This window comes from Helianthus annuus, chromosome 3 (genome assembly GCF_002127325.2).
Source record: "Helianthus annuus cultivar XRQ/B chromosome 3, HanXRQr2.0-SUNRISE, whole genome shotgun sequence".
Taxonomy (NCBI): domain Eukaryota; kingdom Viridiplantae; phylum Streptophyta; class Magnoliopsida; order Asterales; family Asteraceae; genus Helianthus; species Helianthus annuus.
Genome location: NC_035435.2, coordinates 114398328 through 114409587, shown reverse-complemented (window position 1 = coordinate 114409587; position 11260 = coordinate 114398328). Strand labels below are relative to the sequence as shown.

The window sequence follows — 11260 nt, the reverse complement described above, 5'->3', positions numbered from 1 at the left end:
CTCCACTATCTATCATAGTAAACGTAAACTCATGAACCTGCTTAGATACTTTATTTATTAAACAACTCATTATAAGCTAAGCTAATTTTAATCCAACCAATATTGACCCAAATCAAAACGATACATTTATAAATCGTCTCGTTCTGACATGAACTTTCACTGAAAATTATGTGGACGACATAAACATAATTTGTAAGCTTGCATACCTAAAAAAAATATATTCAATTAATCAAAAATCAATTAGTCTCCAAAAATATTAATAAACATTTTTTCAAACAATCTTGTCATTCCCGCCATAATTACCGGAATCGGGTCTAGGTGGACCACTCAAACCCATCCACCGGAATATCCTCCCTACCATCATTTCCACGTCATCATGTTCTTCATATGCACATCCCTCAACTCATTCCCATTTAGCCAATTTTGTATTCTATCTTCAACATAAGACAAACAGCTTAAACAAATCCAAAAACACCAAATAAAACAAATCCAAATTTGATCACCTGTTGAAATCCCCGGGGTTCTTAAAACATCGCACCTTTCGATTTGAAATCGACGATTCAATGGCTGTTAGAGGTTCGAATTTCGCTAACTACGCATTGTTTCTAACGCTTATGATTCAGTTTACTGCTTCGATGGCTGCGATTTCAACAACAGACGTTCGTCGCTATCCTAAAGCCATATCGGTGTGTGAATTTATCATAAACTGTTGAATTAATACCAAAATTGAACCTACTGTTCTTGTTCTTCCGGATTACGATCATCGTTGTGATATTAATATACATGTTTTGATTGCTAGCCTAGCGCCATAGGGGTGTGTGCGTGGGTTGGTTTTGGACTCAAACCGAATAAAAAACCGACATGATTTTAAAAAAAAGTTCATTTTCAGATTTTTGGTTTTCAAAATGGGTTTGATTCGGTTTAGGTTTTTTTGGTTTTGCATTTAGGTTTGAAATTTTTGGGCCGAAAAGGTGGCCAAGATCATGAATTTGGGACTAAAGTTTTTTGTTGACTTAATGATTAATTTGTTATTATATATTTGGATCCACCTTTTTTTTTTTTTTTGTTAATTTACGATTAATTGATTGTTACATGTTTTAGCATAAAATTTTGTGGTATATCATTTATTAGTTTTTTTTTTTTTTTTTTTTTTTTTTTTTTTTTTTTTTTTTTTTTTTTTACAGAGTTCTTAACATAGTAGTCTTCAAATTTTATGATTATGATTAAAATATTTGCTTGTTAGTATGGCTAGAACTTTAGAGTCATGTTATGAATTTATGAGATAGTTGGTAAACGGGCAACAAGCTGCGCCGCTATCCCCTTTTTAATAGCAAAACTAAGTTTTTTAAAAACTGCGTCTATAGATCTCGCGGTTATAACATTACTATGCATAACCCTTTGAACTCGACTAAGTAGGTCCAAAGCTTCTGGCGTCAGAAAAGTAAAATTATAATCAATAAATTCAATACGAAATGTTTCTTTTTTCTGGTCAAGTTCGGTTTAGGTTTTCAGTACATGCAAAATCGAACCTGAATTGGAAATTCGGTTTTTGGAATATACATAAAACTAAACCGTTGGATTCTGGGATGAGTTTGGTTGTTTTGGTTTGGTTATGTCTATTATTTTGGTTATTTGTTGGTTATCTCGGATTATGCACACCTCTAACTAACCGTACTAAAGTGTACTGGAAATGTATTTTCTGAAGCGGTTGAGGTTTCTAGTCCGATAAATAGACATTGCTTTGGATTTAGTAGTAGGTTTAGAATACGTTTGAGTTAGGCGGTAAAAAAAATATAAAATTTAAATAAATGTTTTTCATTGATTTTGGTTTCAGGATCTGAAGGAAATTATTGTTAGGGGATTAGGGCTTCAATCAGATGATCTTAAGATATCTGGGTTTGATTTGAGGGATGCTTTTGTGGGTCGATCCAATGTTTACGAAATTGATATTGAAATTGACAATATGGTTCTTCCATTGAAACTTTTGGACGATGTGAATAACTGGCAACATGAGGATCTACCCATTCTTCAAGTGGAGGATCAGGCAAGTAATAACAACCATGATAATGTGTTGGTAGCGAAGGCGAAGACTACGGAAATGAAGAATGCACATGGGTCACCTGTTTTGGCTCCATTTGAGCTTGCTGGTCCAATAGAGCTCTGGATTCAAGATGCCAAGAACATGAAACTTTCATTGCCTGTAAGTCATGTTTCGGTTTATCATCAGTTTGTTTTAATGTTTCAGCTTTTTGTTGCTAAAAGAAAGATTTGTAAATTATGGGAAAGTGATGTGTTATAACTGAATTACTTATAACCGGACCGGTTATCAAAATGGCCAACTTATCTTTCGGGCTACTGGTTGGACCGGTTACAAACCCAAATGACCTAGACCTACTAAATATTTGAAACTATTTTATAGTTTGATGTTGATTTGCAATTCAACAAAATCTGGAGCTAAAACTAGTAAATGGATTAATAAATAAGATTTTGGAAGGGATGGGAATCCTGGCGAACCACGCGGTTTGGTTCGCCTGTTTAGATTGAGAGGATTCTAACAGACTCAGCCAGAACGGTTATATAGTCGTTAGGTTCGGTTCTGAAAACATTGTTATAACAATTTAAGTTTAACCATTGTTCCATTAGATTTATTCAAACTTTTCTCAATCGTAAGACCACTTAAGCTTAAATATTGATCAATTGTTGCAACTTTTTTTATGAATGAATGGCCTAAGCAGAACATTTGTGAAACGTGGTTGCAATTTGGTGATTCGTTATGACGTTTAACATAACGTAACGGCTAAGAAAGTCACCAAACTGTAAGCAAGTTTCATATGTGTTCTTCTAGTTTTGAAACTTTTCATAACTATAACTATGGAACACGTATAAAGACTCGAGTGTTTCTTACAACTGACAAAATGTTTGAATAGCATTTTTAGAACAATGCTGAAACTTGTTTACTGATTATCATGTTAAATATTGTACAGCATCACGTTGACGATGGTGAGCTAAGGAAAGTAATCATAGCCGATGGGGCAGTTGTGAGAGTCGAGGGTGCCAAATCAGTCAGCTTACTCAGACCCGTTCAGTTTGGTCTTCCGTTGACCAAAGCTCAAAACGGGTTTGCATCACGTATCTTGAGCCTAGCTGACCGTCTGAGACACGTGGCTCGTACCCGAGGGCAAATAATACCTCTATCCATCGTGGGTCCTACATCTCTCACTTCTCCTACACCGTCTCCCACTGCTAACCAGAACAAGCACAACTTGCTGGTTAACGGGTCAAAAACATTCTGGCCCGTTAAGTCTGTTAACGGGTCAAACACACATTTGGTTGGTTTAGATAAACTACTCTCCTCAGTCTTGGGTTCTAAAGCCAGTGAGAATGGTTCTTTCAAGCTGTTGAAAGCAGACATATCAGCCCAAACGTTTGTGAAGATCGGGTTTCAGGTAGAGAAGTTGGGCGGGAATGGGCCAGAGTTGGAAGGTTATCCCAAGTGGAGAACAAAACCGACGACCACAAGGATGCATTTTGAAGTATTGGCTAAGGTGGATGGCGACAAGATTTTGCCCGAGCAAGTGGTTCAAGTTAAGCCTATTGCGGTGAAGGACACTATGGCTCCTAATGTCATTACTGGTAATATTACCTCATCAAAGGCCTTTACCATGAGTCCTCCGAAGACATTTACCTTGTAAAGTCTTAACATCCGTTTTTTTCCTTTCCCTTTTACCCTTTGAAAGATCAAATTTTGTATAAAATAGAAACGTGATCATTCTTAGAGGAATCTAGTAAAGAATCTGATTGGTTAAAATCATTTTTGCTAATCTTTCTTGGCTTCCTTAACTACTTAAGGCCGCTAATTATATATCGAATTAACCTAATACAGTAGTAATCTACAAGATTTTTTTTTTTTTTTTGAAAATCTTTAAATGCTTTTCTGTTTTCTGTATATTCTAATAAGCTCTTCTTGTTCACTATAGGAAGCTTCATTTTCTTTCGGTAGTTCTTGATTTCCATGATCAATTTGAACATGGACGACGTCCCGGTTCCTTTTTCATTTCGGACTAAACATTTTTTTAATGTGACAATCTGGACCGTTTAACTTTACTACAAATCCTTGCAACCGAAGTTGATCCATACTTAATTTGTTTTTTTTTTTTTTTTTTTTTGGAATATTGGGTTTTAATATTCCCAACTATTTGTCGTTTGACGCCAACAGTCCCAACTTCAGAAATAACCACTTGCGGTCCCAACTATTAACATATTGGGCTCCAATAGATCCTGACTAACAGAATTTTAACGTCGTTAGTCTCCGGTCACCGGAAAAACGTTTTTGGCCGGGAAACTATTTTTTTGCCGGAACACTCAACCTTTTCGTCACAAACCTCTTTGTAACTTTGTTACGGTCCTTAGGAACCTTTTTCTATCAAACACCCCAATTATCGAGGTCACCAGAAAACTCATTTTTTTTGCCGGAAAACTTCTTTTTGGCCGTAAAACTCAATTTTTTGGCCAGAAAACTCAACATTTTCGTCCCAAACTTCTTTGTAAACTTAGATCGGACCTTTAGGACACCTTTTCTAGCAAAACGTTTTTCCGGCGAACGGAGACTAACGACGTTAGGGTTCTGTTAATCAGCGTACATTGGAGGCCAATATGTTAAAAGTTTGGATCGCCAGTGGTTATTTTTTAAGTTGAGACTGTTGGCGGCCAACGGCCAATAGTTGAGGTTATTAAAATCTAATAATTTTTTTCAAATTTTAATATGTTAAAGACACATTGAACGATTTCCAGTAGCCCTTCAATTTTGATTTATACTTGACCCAAACCCCTTAAAAAATGAATTTCATTTTTCTCTAATCTCGTCTCAACACCGAAGGAGTGTTTGAGACGTATAAAGAGGGCTTAAAATGCAAGTAACATGGTGTTTTGCATTAAGATGCATTTGTATATCAGATTCTATTCGTTGCCATTCTCCGTCCTGGTCACTAGATATTCTCCCGAGTAGCCTTCTGGTGTCGGATTCGTTCTACTTGATCCTGATTCCCCATGTCAATGATTTCTTTGATTAAGGCAGAGGCGTCATTGTTTTCATGCAATTTGCAATTAACAGTTCGGTTACCAAACTCCAAGCAATAATAACATCCTAAAAAATTTATGGGACAATAATTTTGATTTCCAGTAGTCTCCTTGGCTATTCGACAAGAAACACACAACAAATCAAAGGAAATTTGCAATATCGAGTATTTGAACCTGGCTCTGATACCAGTGTGTTGGGTATCATGATCATATTCAATTGACTTGGGATTATATGAAAAGAAATACAAAATACAGTATGATGATGGTGATGAATTTAGTGTTGGATTGAATCACACTATCAGATTTGATTTCGTAAACAAGAGATTGAATAAAGTTCTTGATTGAATTGGTAAATTGGTATATATACGAGGGGTTCACATAAGGATAACCGCCTCAACCTATGATATCGAATAATAATAATAATACTAATAACACCATATAATACATTCTAATAATAATAACATACTTATGTAACATAATCTAGCTTATAATTCTTGCCCGTCTAATAAAGCTAGATTTCTCTAAAATGGAGGAACTCCTTTAATCGCTGAAAATCTTTGGGTTGCAATGCTTTAGTGAGAACACCAGCAACTTGTTGTTTAGTAGAGCAATAACATACTTCAATTTGATCCTTCTTGACCAGATCCCGAATAAAATGGTTTTTGATTCTTATGTGCTTGCTCTTACCGTGATACACTGGGTCTTTGGCTAAGCATATTGTCGATTTATTATCACAGTAGATCACCAGAGGTTGATTGAATTTTTCTTCTAACTCATCCAAGATTCCTTTGAGCCAAAGTGCTTGACACCCAGCCATTGAAAGTGCGATATATTCCGCTTCCGTTGATGATAGAGCTACCACCTTTCGTTTCTTTGATTGCCAAGCCACAACTCCAGATCCGATATAGAAGACGTATCCTGATGTGCTTTTACTATCATCGATGTATCCTGCATAGTCACTGTCACTGAACCCGAGTAACGAACCTTTACTTCCTTTTGAGTACACTAATCCTTGGTTTATTGTTCCCTTTATATATCTTAGGATTCTTTTTCCAGCTTCCCAATGACTTCTCTTTGGTTGTTCTATGAATTGACTGATCTTATTGACTGCAAACATAATGTCCGGTCTCGTATTAGTCAAATACATAAGGCTGCCGTCTAATCTCCTGTAGATGTTAGGTTCTATTTCGTCATCAGGGTCCTGCTTGGACAGCCGTAACCCGTACTCCACTGGAGTGGAAATGCCCGTGCAGTTCGTCATGTTGAACTTTTCCAACAGCCCTCTTGCATATTGATGTTGTGAAAGCATAATATCTCCATTTTTAAACAAGACCTCCATTCCGAGGACGTAATGCAGAACCCCCATACCTGTCATCTCGAATTCCTCTTTCATTGACTCTTTAAATTTGTTTAACATTAGTAATAAGTCACTTGCTATAATTAAATCATCGACATAAAGACAGATTATGAGCCTTGCCCTCTCGGTTATTTTGATAAATAATGTATGTTCGTGAATGCATTTCTTGAACCCACTTGATATGAAATACCCTTCTATTCTACTATACCATTCCCTCGGTGCTTGTTTTAATCCGTAGAGTGCCTTTGTTAGTTTACATACCTTTCCTTCTTCTCCTTTAACAATGTACCCTTCTGGTTGCTCGATGAACACTTGTTCCTTTAAGTTCCCGTTTAGAAAGGCTGTCTTTACATCCATTTGATGTAAATGCCATCAATGATATGCAGCTAACGCCAACACGAGTCTGACTGTATCAAATCTTATTACTTGAGCGAAAACATCTTGATAGTCAATGCCGTATTTTTGTTTGTAACCTTTCACCACCAATCTTGCTTTATGCTTGCTCACCTTCCCATGCTCGTCATATTTGGTTTTGTATATCCACTTCATACCTATTGGTGCTTGACCTTTTGGAAGTTCAACCAATTCCTAGGTTTCATTTTTAATTATAGAATCCATCTCCTTGTCCATAGCATCCTTCCATTTGGCTTGTTTACTTGCTTCTTCATATGTTGTCGGATCCGTATCGGCAAAGAGGACAAAGTTCACCATGTCATTTGAATTACTGCACCCGTTATCATATAAAGTATCAACCTGAGCTTTTGTAAAAGGCTTTGTTCTGCGGTATACATCGGTTACTTTCCTTGTTCTTATAACCTCATTTTCTGAGGATGAGGACGAATCTGCATCCTCAACTCCATTGTTTGAGTTCTCGGCTGTACTCATCTCTTCATTGTGACTGCTAATTGGATCTTCATTCCGAATACTAGAATTTGAATGTTCCTTGTAACACCTCGAAAAATTTCGTCCAATAATGTCTTGACACGTGTCATAAGGTTCCGTTATGTGAAAACATACTTTAGAGGGACTAAAAGTGACAAACAGTGAAAACTATGGAACGTAAGGGTCCAAAGTGTCAACAATGGATAAATAGGCTCTATGATAACCCCACATAATGTTTATAACCTTTAACGGATGGTTCATGGATCATACGACGCGGAAATTGCACAAAAGTGAAGTATTTCAAACTATAGGGGCCAAAAGTGTCAACATGTTTAATTTATACCTCTGAGTGAACTTTTGGCAGACCCGAAGCTTTGTATAGCTAAAATATACTCACTAGAATATGTGGTAAAAATTTCATGAAGTTTCGTCAACGTATGAGAAAGTTATGGCCAAAACCGTACTTAAGGGACTAAAAGCGTCAACGTCGAATTCAGGGCTTTTCGGTTGAGCGCAAAGTTATCCGAGGGCATTACCATGTTGGTAAAAGTCCTAAGGTTCTTAGAAACCAAGTTTGGGGGTTTACGGGTCGAGAAAAGTAGCCGAAACATCGCGTACAAGTTCAGGGGTCAAAGCTGTCAACATTGAAAGTTGTTTGGCTGAAACAAGGGTCAGGCGACCCGCCTGGGAAGGCCCAAGCGGGCCGCGTGGGACTGCCAGCGAGCAGAAAATTCGTTTGGGTCGAATTGGGTCCGAATTTGAGTTGGTAACAGCTGGTTTCTGCCTCCAAATTAACCAATAACAAGCCTTGCATGGCTACTACTACAGGAACCTTGAAAACTTGGCTTTAAATCAGATTATTGATCATTCTTGATCACTTTTCATAGTAACCAAAGTGCTCAACATTCAAGAACCTTCAAGGCAAGACTTCTGGAGCTAAACTGATCATCAAGGCCGACTTCTAGTGTCCACTAAACCTCTATAGGACTCTTGTAAGCATTCAATTCGTTCTTTAATCCGTTTTTGCTTTGATTATTAGTAAAAGTCAAACTGGGTGTTCATAACCTTTGACTTTCCGATTAAACGGATTTCTTTCAGTAATTTCTCGAATTGAAACTTGTTATAGATTGGTAATTAGGTGGGAAACAAACCCTCTAAAGGTTACTAACTGATTCCCACTACATGCATGCTTAATGTCGAGTCAAACCTATTTCTAAAAAGTCAACAGAAGTGATTTTTGTGAAAAATGACATGATTAATGATATAGATGACATGCAACCTGATTGATCATTAAAAATGACTTGTAATACATATAAGAATGTGTTTTAATCATCATCAACTCGACAATCTATAGTATAGCCACGAATCGGAACCGAAAGTCTTGTAAAACGATTATTTCGTAGACTATCGATTCGGATTCGTACATGCATGTTCAAGATCTGTATTGGAAAGTATTTTTGACTATTTTTATTTTAGTTAAACTTTCTGGAATTTTCTTAGATTGAGTCTATGCTTAGCCTATTCGAATGCTTGTTTCCGGTTTATGCATAAAGTTGACTATTTTGCCCTTTTTGATTTAAAACGGGATTTTTGGAAAAGTGAAAGGATAGAAATCTTTATTTTTATTATATAAACTTGCACCGAAAGTTTCGGATCAGTTGGTGGTCCAGATTGTGAGTTATGGCCATTAGCGTAAACTATATTATAAATTTACATAAACGGTCCTTTTTGCGTAGAACCCGTTTCTGGCCACGTTTTGGTACAAAACTTTTTACCAACTGATTATATATAATATTTTGGGAATTTTGATGATTTTTAATTAATTTTTGGCTGAACGGATCCTCGATCACCTAGCCATTTCGGCTTATGTCGGTTTTGACCGTTTTAGCCATAAAATGAGTTTTACACATCCTTTTGACCCGAAACCTTTTTCTACTGATTTTATATGATGAATAAATTATTTTAAGTATTCTGGAAATATAAAAATCTCAGATTTACTGTGAAAACCCGAAAACGCCCTTAAATCGTATTTTTAGCGTTTTAACGCATAGTAAAGCGTTATACTTGTTTTAAACATATAAGACCCATACCTACTGGTGTGTTTAGCATATTTTCATATAAAAACAGTAAGTATAATATTTTGAACTCAGGTTTCCAGTTTTGGCGTTTTTAGCCCTTGTGAAATTACTAAATTACCCCTATGGTACATAGTTTGGTTTTAAATGATATATTTGACATATGGGTCATACCCTACTGATATAATATGTTATATTAAGTATATTTACTGTATGAACCAGACCCGAAACTCAGATTTCTAATTTTATCCTTTTATTATCTTTTAAATGACCAAAATGCCCTTCTAAGGCATAAATTGAGTTTAAAATTATCCCGGGCAATATAGAACATAACTTACTGATATAATATCATATTCTAAGCATATTAATTCAGGGAACTTGCATTTGAATCTTTTGGCTACCCGTATCACCCTTTTCGCGTTCGGTTTGGTTTACGTAACTAGTTTGCGTAAATTGACCGAAACGGGTCAAACGATATCGTTTTTACTTCAAAATCCAGAATGTATTTAGTATACCCATATTATACAAGTATTCAAACTTGTCGGGCCTAAATCACATTCTATCCGGTCTTTCGCTTAATCGTGCGTAAACCGTATCATTCCTAAAACTAACCGGTCAAAGCTTAAGCTTAAATAGAAGGCCGTTAGGAATCTAATAGGTTAATTACAAACCTTGTTCCAGATTAGGAAGCCCGGTAAAAGCTATCAACACTTATCGTTTGTGACTTATACTTGCTCAGGTAAATACATTTTGACTTATTTTCCCTATACGGGCTTGGGGTACGGTATTTAAAATACCGCTTGATCGGGCGCACAAGTCCTGCTCCTTATAGGTGTTCAGTCTTGAATAGCTTGTGCGACTTCGTTTAAACAGTTTTGTCTTACTTAAAAGGCTTTGGGGGGTTGTTGACCGTGTCCCGGATATCCTTGGCATTTTCTTACGAGATGGCCACGACCAGAGCACGGGGTGTAGGCGTACACCCGTCGTGTATAACTCTTTAATGTGGTGTGTCAATTAAATCTCTAGCCCGGACAGTAGATCCCGGGCCACCAGAGATATAAGTGCATGTAAATCGTTCACAAGTTTATATTATATAATTATCCCAAGTTAATAAAAATATTTATGCCTTGTGCATTTAAATCAATTTTCAATCATTTTCAAAATGAGTCAGTCGATTTGTATTTACCAGTGTGAACTGACGTATTTTTCCCAAAAGATTAAGTGCAGGTACTATACGGAAATAGGCTGGCTGTTTCCTAGAGAGCGTCCACAATAGTCTCGCAAACTCGGACGACATTTATCTGTTGAACTATTTGTTTCTATTTTTATTTGATCCGCCTGTGGATCCATTTCAACTACTGTGATATTTATTATTACACTTGTTTAAAAGTTGAAATGTTTCTATTCTGCTTCCGCTGTGCATTATTATATTGTGTTGATTGTCTATGACGATGCCAACTACGTCACTGTACCCCACACCGGGCCCACCGGTGACACGTGGAAATCGGGGTGTGACAGGTTGGTATCAGAGCCAACGCTGAGTGAATTAAACACTATCCTAATGTGTTTAATCTCAGTTACACAATTGCACATTCCTCGATTTTCGAGTCTAGACAAAGAACTTAGGAAATGTTCAACATTTCGTTTAATTTATTTTTTTTGTATTATGCATTGTCTTATATATATTGTTGTGCAACTTGTTTGATTTTTGACAGGATCACTATGCCGCCAAGAATGAGAGGTCGAGGAGGATTTGCCACTACCCACGACCATGAGGCAGGGCCCTCACATAGGCGAGCACCATCCGCCACACACAACACAGCCGCCAACGACCTTTGGAGGTCTTTCGCCGAGCCTGCTAGACACTCGG

At 36.8% G+C, this 11260-nt stretch overlaps 1 protein-coding gene across 1 annotated transcript; it reads left to right on the top strand.

The window, feature by feature from the left end:
• Positions 1–449: 449 nt before the first annotated feature.
• Positions 450–3811, top strand: LOC110929641. The gene is made up of 3 exons (XM_022172807.2): positions 450–686; positions 1835–2200; positions 2985–3811. Exons 1-3 carry the CDS (start codon positions 564–566, stop codon positions 3690–3692), a joined length of 1197 nt encoding a protein of 398 aa, XP_022028499.1. The 5' UTR covers positions 450–563; the 3' UTR covers positions 3693–3811.
• The last annotated feature ends 7449 nt before the right edge of the window (positions 3812–11260 follow it).